Here is a 20,906-nt window from a genome sequence, read left to right on the forward strand (position 1 = left end):
CCACCCTACAGAGCCATTGGCAGCAGAAGTAGAGAGCTTTCTGTTCTTTTCCTGTTTTAAGGGGTGAAGCAAGGAGGGAAAAATGGGGAGGAGAAACACCAACAGAAAGTATTTTCTGCCCAGGAAGAGTAAGAGGAAGGGAAAGAATTATTAAAAGCATTGTTTATGCTGTGATGAGCTTATTCATTCTTTTGTTCCAAGGGACCTTGGGGATATCAGCTGGCATGGGAATGGCATTGCCTGAAGCTACATGGGGGACATATTACAGTGTATTTTCATTCTGAGGTCTTTTCTTACACAAACTGGGATCCCTGAACACCAAATTCCTGTTGAATGAAGGCCAGTTGATAAAACTGATGTGTAGAAATTGATACAGTTCTAGCTGGAACTGCCAGACTTCAGTATCAAATACTTACTTCATTATGTACAGCTTTTTGATGCAGGGAACCCAACTGGTTTTAGAAGAAGTCAGACTTGGTTATGACTCTGCCTGGTACTGCAACATTCACCTCACCAGAGCACCTTCTGCACCTTTGCAGGCTGACTACTTGAAGGTGGCAGACGTCTGGGTCTTCTCATCATATGCCTCTCCCAGTAAGTGGTAAGCCTATTTTAATCCATATTCTCTGCAATCTCAGAACTAAACTGTTTGGGATCTGAAAATGGGTAATTGTTACTATATTACCTTTTCAACTCAAAATTCACGCAGGGTAGTCTGTATCATCAGAGGGTTTTTTTGTTAAGTGTTATTCAGATGCCCTGATAATAAGTGAAGCTGTTTCACTTTCTAGAGAACCCTTTGGCATATGGGTTTACAAAATAACTTGATTTAGAAGAACAGGCCCTTGAAGTTCAAGTGCCACAGTTTTCCTCAATCTCCTCTTTTTTCCTTCTTTTTTGTAAGACCAGCTTTTGTTAGGCATGCCACAAAACTGCAGATGCTGAGAATTCTTGTGATAGCTGCTGTGTGAATATTTTGCTTTGTTCATGTTTTGAGTTCTCCCTGTGAATTAGGCTGCCTTTTGTTTTCCCTTGGCAGTTAATATGCCGGAGCTCTTGTTAGCCTATATGGAGCTCCTTATTTTAATGAGACCAACATCTCTACTGGCTGGTCTGCTGTTGTTTTATTTATTTTTTTAATCAATGAAGCCTCTTTCTGAGCTTCTCTTGGGACAATAGCTTTCTTATGCCAAAGGAAAATGTATTCCTCTGGACAAAGCTCTGGGAAGCATAACATGCTCATTAGTAATGCTTGGTACATACCCTGCCCTTCCCTTGTTCATTCATAGAAGGAAAAATGACATCAAGGAAAGGAGAGGATATCTTTTTTTTTTTTCCCTAGAAATAAAAGGAAGGGGAAAGATACCACTTGGAGTGTCTGATAAAGTCTGAGAAGTGCTAGCAGTTGTGCTACAGGGAAGTGGCTTCAGCCTGAAAACAAACTGGTTGGTTGTTTGCTAGTCATAGAGGTAAGTTGTTTGAAATGGCTGATACACGTGGTCTGATGTAGTGTGCGGGGTTTAAGGCAGTGGGAGGAAAAAAGGGGAAGGGAATGACATTGTTCTGCTTTCTGTGTAGGATGAAGAGGGAGAATTTTTACAAGAATTGTGTTTTCTGTGATGGGCTATTCAGCCTTTTGTCATAGGAAGGCCAGGTTGTGCAGCAGGAGAGAACAATACCATCTACATACAAAGCTTAAACATCTGGGACAGGAGAGGAAAGTTACTTATTTTCAAAGAAAAGCAGATGAGTTAAAAACATCTGATAGTGTCTTCAGTCTGATTTTCAGTTTAATCAGTAAGATGCTTTATTGCACCTATTAAGTAAGAGAGTAAGAAAGTTATCTTTGGCTGCAAGACACAGATAGGTAGTTTTTGATGTTGTAATGCCCCCTGGTACCACTGTGGAGAACTGTGATGGAGAAACACCTTCTGGTACGTGTGTATCTAGGTAACCTGGTAATGCTGCACATCTCTAGACCTGGAGCCTCCATAGAGAGACTTACTAATCCTCAACCCAGTGTAGAGCTTGTGCTGGATATTCCCATGATTAAAAGCAGTTCTGGAAAATACTGTGTTTGCTTCAGGAGAGAAAGTGTTGACTAGGTTGCCTCTAAAACTTTCCTTAAGGTTTGTTTTGCCAGGGAATTTTCCTGATAACTATGTTGCTGCAATAGTTTTCAGCATTCTGTTGAAAACTTAGGTGTATGCATGCTGCCTGGGAAGTCAGAATTCCAACAAAATTTAATAAAAATATTGATTTCTCTCATGTATTTGTGTAACAGCTAGGTGATCTTTAAGGTCCCTTTCAACCCAAACCATTCTATGATTCTGTAAGAAAAAAATGTTATTCTTCAAAATTATTTCCTTGCTTTAAGATTTTCATAATCTTCTGAGTATTTAATGTAAAGTTAGGATGCATGTATCTGCCTACACACACGTACAAGAAATAGTTGTGATAACTTAGAAGAAAAAGATGCATGCCAGTGTTGTTAAATACAAGAATGGTTTCAAGTATTTGTATTATATTTGGGCAAAATAAATGCCATACAGCTCCTTAAAATCATGCCTACTTTGGCGTAGTGTTGATGCATACAAAGGCAGTTACTACTTTGTGCTGTAATAATTGCCTCTTTATTTCAGGGCAGAGAACTAAAGTTGGCCGAATACTGGATTAAAACTTCTGTCCCTAAGATTCTTCTCTTTTTCCCCTTCCTTTCTTGATTAGACTCATTCTTATTTTTCCAAAACAGTACTGGTGAGTTTTTCTTGGGATTTTCATGAAAACAGGAAAAAATGTATCAAAAATCTCTTCTCTTTCTCCAGGGGGAGAAACTAATGTAAATGCAGGTGACCATGCAGAATGCAGTTCAGGTAAATGTCTTTTCAAGTGTTTCAATCTTGTATACCTGTATAACACCTTTGTGTTTGTTTTTTTTTTAATGCAAAGATCTACCCTGAAGCAGATGAAATACCAGACTCCCCAGAGTTACCTCTAATTAAAAAAAAAAAAAAAGTAATAATTTTCCCATTTTGCAAGTAGATTAATGTAACAAAATGGATAACTCACCATTACTATCAGGTGACCCTTTCACTTCTTAGTGCTGTTACCTAAGAAGATTTTGAAGTCAGAGACTGAGATTATTGAAACACGTTTGGTGATTAAGAAGTGTTTTTTAAAACCTTATAGTTTTTAAAACCTTATATATTTAAAAAATTTTAGTTAATCACTTAAGTATAAATAAATAAATGTATTTTTTCCACACACTGAACTGAAGGAAGGTAGTTAAGAGTACCAGAAGGACTCTGTCTTTGGGAATTTTGTACACAGAATTTCCATATGGTCCTTTTCTTAAAATGTAAGTTATCTGTCATTTTGAAAATATACAGTCCTGAAGAGAAATGCTAAGGATTCATGTTAAAGAAATGTGTTATGTTCTTGTATGTGAATATACTTCCTCTTTTAATGTCATAATTTTTAATGATTTAAGCACAAAATGCCCCTGAAAGATTTGATTAGAGAAATGAGCAGTCTGTAGTAAATTATATGATAAACTGCAGATTTCATGACTTAAAATATGCTCAGGAAAAAAACCCAGCACATATTTAATGCATGTTTTCCTTATTAACTATTCAAGAAAGTGTGTAATTTTAAATCAAAAGAAGTCAAGAGAATGAATGTAGTAGTATTTTGACACAGTAGTTACTAATGAGAGCTTCACCATCCGCTTGGTGGTGTGTTGGTTTGGTGTATCTGTCCGAGGGGAAATGAACACTTGGAATAATAGTTCTTCAGCGTAATTCAGAACTGTGACTTTTTGTCATCTGACTGCAAGTATTAGAGCTTTCTGTCTTCAGCTTACTGAAATCCTCTGCAGGTGTGGTTTGGAGATGACCTTCCCTTAAGTCCCCGAAGTCCTCTGACTCCCAGACACGGGCCGGGTTTGGCGGATGTGTGCCTGTATGACCAGTGGATATCTGTGCGCCATGAAGCAACTTTGGTGCCTATGCAAGAAGATCTGTCCATTTGGCTGTCTGGCTTGCTGGGTGAGGTTAAAAATAAATCACTGTCTAATGAACTTCAAAGCACTTTCTAATATTCCAGTCAATGCTGGCACGTAATATCTATACTGCTATTAAGATGTGGTGTATTTGAGTCTGAATGGCTGGGAGAATTGCATTAAAATGCATGCTTTGATTTCAGGTTTTATTAGCTGCCACCTCTTAGAGGTAGGATAATTAATAATTCTAATTTATATTTCTGAATTTTATTACTTATTAAAATGTAATTAAAGGGATATTTCATTTTAGTTTACTTATATATTTCTACAATTTTCAGTCTTTAACACTGGAATGCTGTTTGGGTTGTCTCTAAGTTCATATGAAACTTCTTCATCTTCTGTAGAGCAATTCTAATATTGACCTTCTTTTTTTTTTTTCCAAAGAAACGGAAGTCAAAGCAGAACAACTGCTAGAAGAACTTGATAATGGGGTATTACTCTGCCAGTTGGTTGGTGTTCTTCAAAACTCAATTAAAAAGTGTTGTAGCTCAAATAACTTAAGGGTGAGTCATATCATGATTTTTAAAATACATATATAAACTCTTCAATTGTAAGTAGTTAAGTAAGTAGATGTCATTAAAAGGAAATCAGGTGAATGAGGCTTCCCAAAGTAATGTTCTGTACCCGCTGTGCCCAGAGACTGATTAACAATAATGTGTTTTTGTAAATGGATAAACTGGCCTCGTGCAACGAATTACCTTCTTGCTTTGTTAATCAAGTCCTAAGGTTCTTGGTAGGATTTTAGTTTTATTTCAGTAGAAGTCTTGCCTAAGGAAGATTTAGTCCAGTTCTGGAGTTTGTTTCCTGACATCAGAGTGGGTTGATAATGAGATGTATGTTGGCACTTGGTAGTATGTTTCATGCCAGAAAGAGGCAGCTGTACTCTAGTGTACAGGTCAGCCATAAAAATATCCAAACTGATGTACCTGAAGATGGGCTTTGGTGTTTCTGTTGAGAAGCAATGCTCAGTTGAAATGCGAACCTCAAGCAACTCTCTGTCACTTAAAATACAAAGTCATGTAAAACTGATCAAGGTAACATTTGTTGAATGTACAAGTACCCTGTATAGCTAAAGCAATGCTTGCATTTGTTAAACAGTAGATTTTTTAAAAATGTTTAACTTCTACAGTTTTATCTAGTAAAACAATAGTTTTAAATAATGGATATTTACAAGTAAGCAATATAATTACTAATATTAAAATTATTATTAATTGTGGGGCACAAGACAGCAGACTTAAGATGCCAAATAGTATTTATACAAGAGCTATAAGGATGCTGTAAATCCTAGAATTATAACATCTTTTAGGTTGGAAAAGACCTTTAAGATCATCAAGTTCAACTGCTAACCTACCACTGCCAAGTCCACCATGAAACCATGTCCCTAAGTGCTACATCTCTTAAACACCTCCAGGGTTGGTGACTCAACTGCTTCCCTGGGCAGCCTGTCCCAGTGCTCCCTTACTCTGTCTACAAGAAATATGCAAGTTATCCACAATATTAATGATTCCTGTGGTTCTGTTGCTAAACACAACAATGCATTTCCACACTTTTATGGATTTCACAGTGTAAGCCAGATCCCCAGCAAATCCTTAGACCTTTTTAAGGAGGATGAAATGTACAACTTGTGTATCTTTGAACTTCTTTTTTAGTTTTGAAGATACCAATTTAAAAACAAGTAAGTACTGAATTGCTTTAAAGGAAACTGCTCCTTGATCCCTTATGATTCCTTTTACTTTCTAGAACAGGCTCCAAAATGTTGAAATCTTTCAGCTAAGTATAGTTAGTTGATTTGACATTCTCTTATGCTTATTCTACTACTGTAAACTTGAGCGTGAGAAAGGGGAATAATTATCCAGACCTGTGAAACTATCAATGAGACTTCTACCCCAGCATGTAGGGAAATGGGGAAGCAACTATATGGATAGCTTTGTGAGAAGCTGCAGAGCTAAGGATTTTTCACTCAGTGACTGTTCACAATGATAAGATAGAATGCCTTCTATATTAGTGTAACTTTTTTGATAGATTACATAGTGGGTTGAGCACAAAATAGTTACAACTGTTTCTGTACTCTGAATTTAGGGTATAGTTTCCTTTGAAACTATGCTTTGAAATCTGTTGGCAATGTTGATGTGCACAATGTACTTTTTGTTTTCTTCCCTTGCCAGAATTTTCCTATGAGAAAAGTTCCATGTAAGAAGGATGCTCCATCAGGATCTTTTTTTGCCAGAGATAATACAGCCAACTTTCTTAACTGGTGTAGGGCCATTGGAGTTGAGGAGACTTATCTGTTTGAATCTGAAGGTTTAGGTAAATCTATCTTTTTGTAAGATTTACTTCACTCTGTATGTGGATAACTACCTGGTGAGGGAGATCCCTTGTGTATGGTCTTTTGAACCTCTTCTCTTGACTGTTCCCGTCTTGTGCAAGATACTAATGCTTTTTTTTTTTTATTTTAAGGCAGTGTCCAAGTAAAAGCCTTGAAAAATTAGTTCAGTGACTGCTCTAACTTGCATGATGCTTTTCCAAAGTTGCTGTGTGGGATGAAGCGAGGGCTGACAGCTGTGCAACAAACTTGCATGTTGTCCTTCAGTAAAAAGAACCACTGAGAAACAGAGGAGAAAACTGTGGTTTTGCTTTCCCTGTGTGGGAAGACCACAGGGCCATGGAGTCAACTCACAATAAGATCCTTTATTCAGTATTAGAGCTCATTCTTGTTGAAGGAATCCCTGAGAATCACGCATTCATGACAGCTAAATTTGATAACTGCATTAGGGCATTGTGCCTGAAGTGGCAACAGTCTGTTAGCAATTAACATTTTACTTCAGGACCTACTTGACATGCCCCTAAACCATTTGTGTTTTCTCATCTAATAAGAGAGTTATAAAACTAAATATTGCCAACTACGTGTATGCTTGCCCCAGTGCACAGTTGGTCCCTTATAACAAACAGCTTCTAGACTGATACTTACAGAGGAAATAATTTTTTTAACTGCTTATTAAGAGGAACTATACTTCTATCACATGATAAGTAAAGAAATGTTCTTCTACAAGCTATTATATCAGTAAAATTAATTAATCCAAAACTTTCTGTGGCAAGCCAATACTTTTTTGTTTGTTTTTTTTTGTTCTTTTTTTTAAATAATCAAAATATCTGCCTGTCAGCAGAATAACAAAAAAAGAATGAAAAGTATGTTTGTTTTCAGTAATCAAATGAATTTTTCACAATATTCACTGGATCTTCTCAAAATCTTTGTGCCAATTAATACCGTTTACATGCTTGTTGGACTGCCGGTGCCTTTTCCACTGAATAAATCATCTTTCAAAATAGTTGAGAAAACACCATCATTTGCATCTGTCTTATTCTGATTAACTAGTCTAGTGAGTGTATCCTTTTTCAGTGCCACGAAAAACAGGTGAGTAGAACTGAGCTATAAGAAAATTAGTTTTAATAATTTTTTTGATAGTTCCTTGTATGAATTGTATTGCTTAAACATCTTAGGTTGTGTAAGTGGATGGGTGACTGGAACCTGTTTAGCCTTCCTGAGATAACCAGACAGGATTTCCTAGTGCTGTGGCTTTCACTCATAGCAAATAAGTGTTTTGAAGTCTGATTGTAACTCCTGACACAAGCTTGCTTTATGGCATAAATATCTTCTGTGAGCCTTTTTGGCAGTTGAAATGAGCAGACTTGCAGCCTTCTTGAAACATTCTTTCCACTGATGTTTTCCATCAGACCTCCAAGCCATTCTTTATAAATGAAATAGGGGAAGGATAATTTAACAGTTGTCTTTTTCCCATCAGATACACGTGGCAACACCTCCTGAAAGTGTAGATGACTATGAGGGAAATAAATTAAGAGGGTCTTGATACAGCAGAGAGTAAGAGTAGACATTATGGGATGCCCTTTGACATCAAGCCAAAATAAGTATCTTGATCTCTGCTAGGGGTGTACTTGGATTTTTCTCTTTTGGATTCAGGCAAACTAAAACACTTCTGGCAAACACAAACACACTCAGAGAAAAGATATTAGATGACCTCTAGTAACTTTTAAATTAGGGCTGTGTCAACTTTCTAATCTAGATTTACCCTTCATAATCAGATCTTTTAAAAAGCAGACTTACAAACTGGATTAGTTGGTGTAAACAAGAAAATCTGACTTCATACTCAGCATATACTTTAGGAAACACTTCAGTGTTATTTAAATCAAAGCAATTTTAAATATCAAATTAAACATCAGAAAGATGTCAGATTTCATCTGTAAATAAAGAGCTGGCTCAGGTTTTTCTTCAGAAGGAATTTCCAGTTTCCACTGAATATTGTTACTACATGGTGTGAAGAAAGTCAGACTTTTTCATATAAACGTTCTACAGCTTATCTGGTTCCTTGTACTTGATGGTAGTGGGGGAAAGAATGGTGCGGTGTGTGGGTTGAGGCAAGTTGAATGACCTTTCTCCCAGTCTTTGACTTTTGAGTTATTAGGCAGTATTCCTAGTTAGTTAAGAAAGCACAGGGATTGTCTGCTTCCTAAAACATTCATACAACTGTTCTTAGAACATGTTGAAAGAATTTCAGTTTTGAGGCTTGTCAGGGAACAGAGGAGGAAGTAGTTACCTGTGCGAAAGGTTTTAAATTATTTTATTTCTCTGTTCATGGCCTTGTTTCTCTTTCCTTACACCTAAAGATGGAAGTTTCAATAAACCAAAACAGACATTGTTTTCCTTCTACCTCTTCCATTCTTCAGTGCAGCAGTAGAAATAACTCAATGTTTCCATTTCAAAGTTGTTAAGAAAACCCAGACTTGCCATAGTCACGTTCACATTGTTTACCTATCACTCTTGCATCTCATTCTTTAGCTCTCCTGATCATCACTTAGTGTGCCTACATGATCAGTGCATGTAGCTGCTAGAGCTGCTCTGAATTGCGGGGTGTGAAGCAGCCTCTGCTTTGGGCACTAGCTGAGGTACCGTGGGCAAGTCTTTGAAAAGCAAAGCCTTGTGCAAAACTGTGCTACTAACATATCTGAAAGCGTGTTGCTGCTTCTCTGCAATCACAGCTAGTATCCTATGTTTGAATCTGAGTGTTTGTCTCTTAAACCACCATTGTTCTCACCTCCTTCTTATGCTCAGGGTTTTGACCATCCTGTTCGGATACAGCCTCATAAAGATACCAAACTCTGAAGAAAACCTCTTGGTGGATGGGGCAGGAGGTTTGGGCTGATTGGGAGGGGGTAAAATGATGAGGGTATAGAAAGGGATACGGGAGCTGCCACTGACAAAGTGGTATCTTCTAGTGGAACTTGGATGAACCTGCCATATGGATGGACCCTGCTGGCACCTGGAACATTTGAAGTGATAAGAAAAAAGATCTGTTGCTTACTGAAATGGTAACAGTCACCCAGATTATTCTTTCACAGCCAAGGGGCTAAACCACTTAGGCTGACTGGCTGCTGTGTAGCCAACCACTTGTTAGCTAGGTCCTTTGCAGTGTATCTTCCTATGCCTATCTGTGTCTGTGTGCATGAGAATGAACAGAAGGGTTTATTTTCCTATTTGCAATTGTTAAATGCTTTTCATTTTTAAGACTACGATAATGTCTTTGGGGGTAGGGAAAGCTCTCAGATCTCCTTCTTGCCTGTTCTCATGAAGAAAGATCACGAAACCAAATAAAACATAATTCTCCTAGAAGGAAGAGTTCGATTTCAGGAACGCCAAGACTTTATGGAATAGAAAATTAGAGTTGAAAAGCATATAGTGCTTTGTCAATGATAATGTAACTTGCCCTTTGGTAAAATGGGAAATTTGTAGGCATCTATACCTTCTCTTCTCTGTACCTAATTGCATAGGGCTTGCTGCAATAAACATGAATTGTAACTCTTCTTTATTCTCTTCCTTTTTAGTTTTACACAAGGATCCAAGACAAGTGTATCTTTGTCTGTTGGAAATCGGACGCATTGTATCCAAGTATGTGATTTGCACATAATCTTAACAAGAAATTGAAGAATACATCTTACTAAGTAAAAGCTAAGACAAAGTTAAGACAATCTGTGGTCATTAAGTGCAATGCAGTGGATGATAATTCTGCACAAAAAGTAATGAGTGGCTTTCCTAGGACCATCATACAGTACGAATATTTTTTCCAAATAATTATCTGACTCTTTTCATGGAGAGGTGCTGTTCCATGCTGCCTTTTATAGCTGAGTGTTTAAATTATACATTCAGCTTATAGATATGTGTACCTCTTGGAAGAACTCACTGAACATTAAATATTGTTTTAAGGGGTTTAATTTTTCATCTTTTCAACAGGTGTCTCTTTGTTCTCTACATTTAGACTTTTGATTTATTTCTAGTGCAGAGCGGGAAGCTTTAAGATAGTTTATCTAAATTGGATGTGACCTAAATGATGTAATTTTCACAGTATTTTTACTTCATTCTCTGGTAACACCAAGACCACCTTAGGGAAGACTTGTGCTCCTTCTCTTTGGATTATCAAGACAGTTATCCCTCTGACTGATTTAGTGCTGTGCTGAGTCAGTCAAACCACTTATAATTTTGCAAATTTGTTAATATCAGTTTCTCTTGTTTTCTTTAGTAAATTAGCAATTAAACTCTCTGCTTTGGTATTTGAGGTATGGAGTTGAACCTCCTGTACTCGTAAAACTAGAGAAGGAAATTGAGCTAGAAGAAACCCTGCTGATGACCTCTGGGCCACCATCACCAGTTAGCACAGCAAAGTCGTGTTGTCACCATGGGGAGCTACACGAGGCAGTAAGTACTACTTAGTGTGGTGTGGGCTTCAAATCAAGCTCTTAAGTTTCATACTTGTACGATCTGGCTCAGTAAGCATCAGCTGATTTTAATCTGTTAACCTCTTTAAACACAAAACAGAAAGGTATGCACCTCTTTTTATATTTTTGATGGTTTTTTTTGGTTTTGTTTTGGTGTTGTTTTTTTGTTGTTGTTGTTTGTTTTGTAAAGAAAATGCTGTTCTAAATGTATTGGAGTAAATGTCTCAGTGCATATAACTCACTTTCCCCCTTCTCCATTTTCATTGCTTCTTTGACTGTAAGAAATACATTCAGTTTTTCTGGTGTGCCAAAATCCTATGACTGCAATGAATGTTTCTCTTCAATTTGATGTTTTCCTAAAACTTCATCAAATGTTAAAGTAGGCTTTGATGAAACTCACAACAACTTGTGAATTTGTCCAAAAGAAATTATGAATAATTTTTCTATTTGTTTAAAAACGCATGCTGAGTCTTTAAAATTCATTTGTTTTAAAGGTCTTCTGTGTAGTAATGTAGAAATTTTGTTTCTCTGGGAATGTCAGCCACCAGGTCCTTGCTCTCTCTCAAAACTCTTTCTATTTTTTCTTCTTGGCAATAGTCTTGACCTTCCAATTTGTTGCATTTCTAAATGGCTCTAAGAGACGCATGTTCTCTAACCCAGCACATATTTGGGGACTACCTTTTCTTTTTTTCAGTGGTTTCCTTCTTGGTTGTCTCATACAAGATTAACTTTTAAAAACCTAACAAAAAATTTAGGGAGAATGCTGAAGTAGCTCTGGGCCAGGTGCAGCAGTGGATTTGGCCACAGGAGAGACCCAGGCATTTCTAGAGACCATAACAGTGTCTTTACAAGGTCGTGGTTAGAAATGAGTTTACTATGCATAGAATCATAGACTTGTCTTCAAACCAGAAGTAGAAACAATGGAGAATTGAAAAAAATCATAAAAATTGGATTGAACAACTCAAAATGTTTGTCTGTACATACAATTTGTTCTTTCTTTCAATTTTTTATCCTACATTTTGCATCTATATGTAGCGGAGATTTTCTTATGAAGGATTAGAATTGTAGTATTTTCTTATATTATGGGCTGGAGATATTGGTATCTTTTCCTGTATTAAATGTTTCAACAGACTATTAAACACATGCTTCTTTCAAAATACTAACAAATGCTTTCAATTTTAATAACTAGGTAAAACATATAGCAGAAGATCCTCCCTGCAGTTGTTCCCATCGGTTTTCAATTGAATACTTATCAGAGGGACGTTATAGACTGGGAGATAAAATACTCTTCATAAGAGTAAGTAGTTTTTCAGAACTCCAATTTATATTTATATTGAGGAGAGAAATGCTTTTAAGTGGAATGCCTCATTTTTATGGTGTTGTTTTAGAATCACAGAATTATTTGGGCTTGGACAACTTGCCATTCAATCACCTATTTAAAGTAGGTGTAGTTACTTTGATCTTAAAACTATTAATTTTACCATCACACTAAACTAAGTTAATGCTTTTCTGTGGTGTTTTTAAAATTTCAACAATTATTTGCAATATAAATAAGAAAATGTCATGGAATATCCTAAGAACATTGATTGTTCAAAACCTGGACTCTTGGAGTTTATAATTTGCAGGATAGTTAAGTACTTTCTTCAGCAGTCATAAGAGGTTGTGTTACAGGGGCATCTATAATTTGAACAAAACCTGTATCCAAAACTCTGTATACTAGACGACGATGCTTACAGAGTGGTTAAAATGTGTTCTGTAATGATGCTTCCATTGTTTCCAGACACATAATGACTGTCTACAGGAGAAACTATCTAATAAAATAATTGGGCAGCACAGAGCTTTTTTATCACATAATTTCTCTGTTTTAAAATGTTTCTCTGTAAGAAAGGAGGTGCTATTTTTAGTCAATTTAAATAGCTGGTGATGTAAGATGAAGACCTAATGCTGCATAAAACAAGACAGAAATTTTTCTTGTCCTTCTGTTCCCAACCCCTCTTCCTCCATTCTCAGATGCTACATGGCAAGCACGTGATGGTACGTGTTGGTGGAGGCTGGGACACGCTTCAAGGTTTTCTGCTCAAATACGATCCATGCCGAGTGCTTCAGTTTGCAACTCTGGAACAAAAAATCCTGGCGTTTCAGAAAGGGGTCACCAGTGACAGCATCCCTAACTCATCAGCTAGGAATCAGGAGCCTCCAGTTATGAATCCAATGTCAGCTGTCAATATGTTTCAAAAGCAGCCATCAAAAGTCCCTACTCCTGTTTTAACTCCTGGGGCCGGTGCCAAGAAGGCTTTATCTAAACATCCTCAGTCCCCTGCCCTGGCATCACCAAGAGTGCCAGTGCCCCCATCTTCCACAGCCAAGTCATCAACAGTCAGGTCCAAATTGCAAGGGTCTTCAGCGTCAGGTGTGCAATCTCCTTTCAAATCATTAGCTGGCGTCTCAAAGAAACTGGAGTCTCCTGCATGCAGCTCACCAGCTTCTGCTCCTTCGCAGCCTGTAAGCAAAAGTTCTTCATGTGCAGGAACAAGAACAGCTCCAGTTCCCCCCGAAACAGTGCGCAAACGTATTTGGTCCCCTGATGCTCCCAAGGTGAAATCTGCCCTTCCTCGGGGCTCCCCAGCACCAGCACTCCATCCTACCCTCTCATCCTCCAAAAAACAGCCGTCTCATTTGTCTGAGACTGCTGAAATGAAGGCTTCAAAACAGAAGCGTGTCCCTGCTAAATGCAAACCTGTATCTGTCACTAAAACCAAAGCGAATACAGTCACTCCAAGGGCTGCTCGGCCACCCGTGACAAATTTGCGTGCTGTTGCCAAGTTTGCACATTCTCAGCAGCTCCTTGCAAAACCTCCTTCTGAAAAGGCTGTTCAGGTCTTGGGAGCTGTGTCTCAGCATCCTCAGAAAGCCCCACAAACAGCTTCTGACCTGGCAAGGAATTTGAAAAGTGCTTCAGTCCTCTCTGCTTCTGCACCTTCCCTTGCAGTTAGCAAAGTGTCAAAGTCACCACCTGCATTGATACCTACAAGCAAAAATGTATCATCAACTGCCAGTAAGCAGGCGAATATCAGTAATCCCCCTCCGGTTGGGCCCTCTTTATCCAAAGCTCCTGAACGCACCCCCTTATCTGTTGTACGACTTCCTCAAACTTCTGCCAAAGTGGCAGTGACCAAAAAGTCAGCACAGCCTTCCACAAAAGGTCAGCCTTCAGCCAAAAACTTTCAAACAAACAAAAGCTTGGCCCCAGCAGCCAAGAAGCCTCTCCCAAAGGAACAATCATGTAACAAAGGAGTACCTAGTGTGTCAAAAGTTCCTCTTATGAAGAGCAGGCAAGATGATCACTATTTTGTTATGACAGGGAGTAAAAAGCCCAGAAAGTAAACTTATTTTGTTCAAAATAAGGACAAGGAAAAAATGTTAAATAACACTACAATTAACTGAAATATTAGGTATAACTTACATTTTGCTTCATGAGTTACTGTAAGAACTGTGTTTATTTTGTGGTTAGAAACTTCTATTTGGATATATTTAAAAATGAGCTTGCTTGCTATGTAGCACTGTGGAATAGAAAATATTCCTGACCTGCTGTAAGAAAGGTGGGTGTGCTGGTTTAAAAGTAAACCGGTGGTAGAAATGAATCCAACTCAAGAGAGATTACAAGTCAGGGTTACAATTTACTAAAAAAATATTACAATAAATTAAATGATACAGAGAAAACTGGTTTTCACACCCAACAAACAGCACCCTGGGACAAGAAGTGTTTGTTGGCCCCTGTCCTCAGCACCACATGGACCTCTGGGTATAAATGATGGTAGCAGTTCTGTTGAAGTAATGAGCACAGTCTTGTCAAGAGTGGCAGTCGCAGTCCTGTTGAAGTTCTGGTCCTCCTCTGGACACAAGAAGTGGTACCAGAAGTCCCAAACCCTGAAGTTCAGGTGGGAATGCAGAGTACCTCCCCAGGGTGGAGAGTTTCACAGTGGGTGATTTAACTCTGTGAGTCATGGGATATTTTTGGAGTCTTTGATTTTTAGAGTCTAGGTGTTGCAGCTGCCTATTATGCCAGTCCAGTATGGCCCATTAGCAGAGATGACTCCTCAGGCTGGATGTGAAGATGTTAATGCCTTTCCAGAGGGTAGTTATCATAGCTGAAATTATTGGTGTGAAAACAAAAGAACACCCGAAGCCTTGCAGGGTTTCTTTAACACCCAGCTTGTAGCCTGAGGTCTCAGGTGTGCCCTGGGTAGCTGCTGCAAGTGATCCATTATTAACAGTCCATCAGAAATGACATAGAGGGTGTAGAATACACAGTTTTGGTTATACCCACATAGTGATAAACTGGTCCTGACCCCTGTACCTAGGATAGCGGGAGAGAGGAAAGGGGAGTTAAGGCTGCTGCTCATTTTCAGTGGGTGAAGTTTGCCCAAGAAACATCTGCCCAGGGCAGAGCCTGAGTGACTCTGTTCTGGCATGTCTGTTTCAAGGCCTATGGCAAGCAGTTGAGCTGTGCACAAGTTGTAACATTTCTAATACCTCAAACAAAACAATGGTTTTTAGTTTACTGGTGTCCCACAATCCAAATTTGGGTCACCTGCATGTATTATAAAGAAAGAAATCTCTGTTCATGTTTAGATTTGACAGATGATGCTATCAGTATTCACTGTGCCCCCCATATGCCTTCTTCAGCTTGCTTGGAAGTGGAGCTTTCTTGGTCTGTGTTAAATTGGACATGGAAGATCGTGGCCTTGATTGCTCACTCTAATTGTGCCTTAGCTTCTCAAATTCATAAATGGTCTCTTCAATGAGCAATACTACCTTTAAAACACAGGGCAGATAAATTTGTTTAGTCCATGCTGAAATCTGACTATAAGTGAGCCCAGGCTTTCCTGGAAAGCTCTTGCTGCATGAAGATATGCTCCTGAGTTCCTGGGAGGACACTTTCCCCTGGGCTGGGGCCCTACACCAGCTGCTGCTCCCGGATTGCAGCCCCAAAGCAGCTGCAGCAACACTGAGCTGTGACTACTGACCTGTGCTGCCAGAGTCTTACTGCTCTGCAGGAGTGGCCTTGGCATGTAAGACTGAATCATTAAGTACTTTTTTTGAGTGCTATAGGTTCATTTTTGTGGACGCTCTAAGTGTGGGGTGGCCTTTTTTGTTTTATTTATGGAGACCTTGCTGACTCTCCCCTGTTACTCTCTGGAGGTGAGAAGCAGTTTCCCCAAGGGGTAATGCCTGTAAACTTCTTAAAATGCCAGAAAGCTATGCACTGTTTACACTCTCAACTCTGAAGGCTTTCAGTGTGTCAAACATCTGCGGTGCTGAGCATCTTTACCCTTAACAGAAGGGAGTTTCACGGTAGACTAAAAAGTACTGTCTTTGGGAGTAGCACTGTTTGGGGTTTTAGGTGTTTAATGAACAGTCATTCCTGCAAACTTTGGGAAGCAGTGAAGGTCTATGAAGAGACATTGCTGACTTTCAAAGACCATCACTTCTACTCTCCATTCCCAGTCTACTTATGGGCAGGAGCAGGTGTGACTGCCAGATTGGCTTCTGGATGGTCAGACAGGGAAGTTTTCTAAAAAGGAGAAAAATAGTTTCTGTTGTTATGAGTTTTTATTGGTTTGTGTTTTTTTTTCCCTGAAACTGCAGTAAACAAACATCATGAACTGAGTTCTCATGCGCCATGGCAAAGTCACTGAGCTGCCTTTCTGAGCACCTTGTTAGCTTTTTTTATTTTATTTATGATTCTATTTATGCATATCTACTGTACCATACTGCTTACAACCTGCTGGGAGTAAACAGTAAAAGCCAATATGCAAACTGAAGGAGGAAAACAGATCGCTTTTGATAATGTGGACATGAGTCCCACAAGCTCACATACAAAGTTGTATGTTTGGGAAGGCCTTAGGTTTACTTTTTTATAAGTACACTGGTCAAAGCCACCACTATAAGTGTTAAGAAGGGTATTGACTATAGTGGATTGCTATCAGGTTTGATAAATTTGGTGCATGGTTTTATATGCTGAAAGCATTTTACAGTAGATGATTTGCTTTTGATTTTTGGACTTCCAAATAGTGAGTTACATGCGATATATCTCATGCAGATTAATAGCTGAATTGTTGGAGTTTCTTTCTGAGTCTGGCTGAGATGGAGTTAGCCTTCTTCATAGCATCCCATATGGTGCCATGTTTTAGAATTGTGGCTAAACCAGTGTTGATAACACACCAATGTTTTGGCTGTTGCTGAACAGCACTTGCCAGGATCAAGTCTTTCTTTTTCCTGCTCTACTTGCCCAGAGAGTAGGGTGGGGGTGTGCAAGAGATTGGGAGTGACATGGTTGTGGCAGCCAACCTGAACTGGCCAAAGGGCTATTCCGTATCATATATCATCACCTCAACAATAAAAAGAAGGAAGAGGTGGAGAAAGAAGGGGGAGCAGGGTGGGTGGCTTTCAAGGTGGCTGTTTGCCAACTGGCTTGGCATCAGTCTGCTTGTGGGAGGTGGTGAGGGATTGCCTTTGCATCACTTGGTGGTTTATTTTTTTATATCTTTCCTTCACTTATTAAAGTGTCTTTATCTCAGCAAATGAATTTTGCTTTTGCTGCTCTTCTCTCCCTCATCTTGCTGGGGATGGAAGACAGAGATAAGGGGAGCAGCAGCTATATAGATGCTTGGCTGCTGACTGAGGTCAACCCACAATACTTTTTGAACCATTTACAATGTTTTTAGTAGCAATTTAAACACTGAGACTCTTGGATCTCAATGCAAAGCAATTTCAACATTTATTTACCTTTTGGAACTACGGAGAAAATGAAGCAGATAGCTTCATCTTTGTGATCTATTATTTCACGTAATAGACTGATTTTTATGGTTCAAAATGAAATAAAAAGCATAAGCTTTTACAGTTGAAACCTTTTTCATCTAATCTAAAGATCATTCCCCTGTTGCACGTGGATAGACTTGGTTTGGTTTTATTATGAAAATATTTGAGCATGGTCCACCTTCTGTGAATGTTGTAGTCTCCACCTGTGCACTACAAGTGTCATGTAACATGAGGTGAACCAAGAATAAGATGTAACAAAGTACCTCCTAATGGAAATACATGCTCTTTCTGCAATGTTTATATTGCCAAATAGCAAGTCTAATCTCCAGCTTGTGCTACTTTTTGTGACGGAAAGATAATTTGGAGCAAGAATCTGACTGAATTCTCCATGTCATATCAATGTCCTTCTGTATGAGTACTTATTTTGAATAAACATACATGTACCTTTTTAGGTGCACACTTGTTTTTAGTCCTCATGTCTTTTTGTGGGAAGGGTAAGAGAATCTATTTCGGAAGGCTTATGTTTTCTCTCTACCACCACATAAATAGTATTTCAGGCTGTTATAAAAACATAAATAGCTGCACCAAATCCATTGTTTTGTTTGGAGTTCAAGACCTTTTTATTATGATCCTGATTTCAATATGACTAATTGTAAAGAAGGGGCTTTTTATTTGTTCCTAGCTGACAGAGAGCCTAAGTATTTTCAGATATACCTCTGAGAATTTTATTCTTTGCATCTCTACTTGAAATATAAAGCACCTGTGTGCCAATATTTTCCATGCTTACATCTTGTCAACAAACTTTAGAGCCACCTCTGTGTCCGTTGCTATCAATAACAGAAACTTAATTAGTTTTTTTGAGAAGAGAATTGGGTCTTCTCACTGGAGCCACCTCATGAACTTTTTTTCCCTTCCCTACTTGATTTTTTTAAAAATCTTTTAATATCTGCATTTCTCTGCCTGTTCCAATGTCTTCAGTTCCTGCCAGCCCGATGCTGGTGCCTGATGTAGAAATACTTATGCTTCCACTTCAGCTTTGTCTACTCACATTATTCTGGCATCCATCATGCTTGTTCCTACAGGACCAAGTTCTGCAGAGATATTAGTTGCAGCTTTCTTTTAAGACATGATGTTACAGCTGGTCAATAAAATACAAAGACAGTCCAAGACTCTCAGGTAAGTGTCGTAACCCTTACCTATATATACTAATCATAAAAACTGATAAAATGATAAAATCATTAAATTATAAAATTCAAGACAGTTTTCTGTGTAAAACTTTGAGTAGCCATAACTTTGAACAGCAAACTATACAGCTTCCTCTCTGTTTCCCTACAGGGAGACTGAAATCGGTTTGTTAGGTGAGCGAGTGCTCTGGGGCCATCTGGTATCTATGAGTTTTATAGAGGCTATTCTGGCAGTGTAAACCTTTTAACTTCTCTTGAAGTCCACAGGCAAAACTTTTCTCTTTGATTCAAATGAAACTTTTAGCTGGAAAAATCTAGACTTGGCATGCAATAAATAATGCAAGAGATGTTTAATTCTGTAAGACAGAATTTCATTTCAGGCAAATACATTCTTGAAAACATTCCTTTCATTATTTGCTTTTTTTAAGAACCAAGATTGAAGATCACTTTGGAAAATAAACTTTCAGAAAATAAATTGTGTGAAATGTAAATAAGCTCACCACTTTTGTACTTTTCAGCTATCTTAAGAAAAAATAAAAATAAAACATTAAAATATTTGAGAGCTGAGATCTGCTCACAGTACAGATCTAGCTAGCCAGTAATCCCCATTAACTCATCAAACAGGCAGACATATCACCTGGTGGGAATGGCAGAAGTGGATGGCTTTCTAGTTGGGGAGAGGTACTGATGTCTAAATCAAAGCTATTACGGCCTTTAAGTGAAGTACTATGTTCCAGATGGAAGAAAAAACTTACAGTATGGGAGCAGCTGTCCATTTCTCCAAGGAACGTAGCTAGGCAGAAAATATTGACAGATTAGTTGTGCTGAGAGTTTTTAGGAGGTAGGATTGCAGCACAGAACTTTGATATAAAATCAGTATTTAGTGCTGAGTCAGAAAGTACTGTGCCAAGCTGAGGTCCTACTAAACAAAGACAAACTTGCATGCTTCCTCAAAAAAAGACCATGCTTGGATATTCACACAGGAAAAGTAGAATACATTAGTCTTTGTCAAAGCACTCACCCATGGCATCTCATAAGAACCATATTAATGTCATTTACATCCATATTTACAGTGTTAAAGCATATGTCTTTACCTGTCTTGCATTTGAAAATAGAAGTAATTGTTGAAATTTAGTTTCAGAATCTTGTAGTTTGCTGATCTTTTATATAATCATTATTATTATTTACTTTTCTGAAGCATGGGTGCTGTAACAAAAGGTACCTTGTACTGGAATTTATATTCCCTATATTCCCAGAAGAACAGAAATAATTACCGTGGTGTGTCATGGTGATGAACAGTATGCTTCTTCACAGATTTTTATTTTTTTATTTTTGCTGAGTACAGTACCCTATAGACACCTGTGAAACAAAACCATAATAAATTACTTTTATTGTGTACACACTGCAGCATTGACCCTTGCAGTACCTTGATGTTATTTATTGCTGAATTCAAAGAAAAGAGCAGCAGAATGAGTTTAATCAAACATGCTCTGAGTCTATAGTCCTGGAATTAAGCTCCTGTATAATACATTAGATTTTGGAGATTTTTGTCAGTACACAGTTGTGTAGTCTGGATTTTAAAACACCCTTAACTGTATAGGATATTCAGCTAGGTCAAATTATTTACGAACATATACATGAAGAAGCGTTTTTGGTGATCTATGTGAAAATGACCATAGGAATGTCTATGCTAGACTATGGGTGGGTTTGATTGTTTAAAGAAAAATATTGAGAAGTTTCTTTGTGATTTCCGGTTTAAAAATCCATGAGTTTCCTCCAAGACTTGGGTCCTTAAGTCATAGTCCATTTACATTGGAATGTAAAAGTAACATATTAGGACTGTAAAGTCAAACATTTACAGTTTAGAAAAAAATATAATTCAGATGGTAAGTACAAACTGCTTCACTAGCGTGCATGGAGTACCTGGAGTACTGTGTTCAGTTCTGGGGCCTCAGGAAAGGACACAGACCCATTGGAATGAGGCCATAGCAGGGCCATGAACATGATAAGTGGGTTGGAACAGCTCTCTTTTGAAGAAGGGAAGACTCTGGGGAGAC

At 38.2% G+C, this 20,906-nt stretch overlaps 1 protein-coding gene across 1 annotated transcript; it reads left to right on the forward strand.

Moving 5' to 3' along the window:
* The first annotated feature begins 1,348 nt into the window (after nt 1–1,348).
* Nucleotides 1,349–14,253, forward strand: GAS2L3 (growth arrest specific 2 like 3). The gene is made up of 9 exons (XM_050324525.1): nt 1,349–1,469; nt 2,826–2,873; nt 3,878–4,046; nt 4,445–4,563; nt 6,226–6,367; nt 9,956–10,019; nt 10,685–10,823; nt 12,033–12,140; nt 12,854–14,253. The coding sequence occupies exons 2-9, from the start codon at nt 2,844–2,846 to the stop codon at nt 14,225–14,227; spliced, it is 2,145 nt and encodes a 714-aa protein (XP_050180482.1). The 5' UTR covers nt 1,349–1,469; nt 2,826–2,843; the 3' UTR covers nt 14,228–14,253.
* Nucleotides 14,254–20,906: the final 6,653 nt, after the last annotated feature.

Source organism: Myiozetetes cayanensis, unplaced genomic scaffold (genome assembly GCF_022539395.1).
Source record: "Myiozetetes cayanensis isolate MyiCay16 unplaced genomic scaffold, myiCay2020 scf3, whole genome shotgun sequence".
In the NCBI taxonomy this organism is placed as follows: Eukaryota; Metazoa; Chordata; class Aves; order Passeriformes; family Tyrannidae; genus Myiozetetes; species Myiozetetes cayanensis.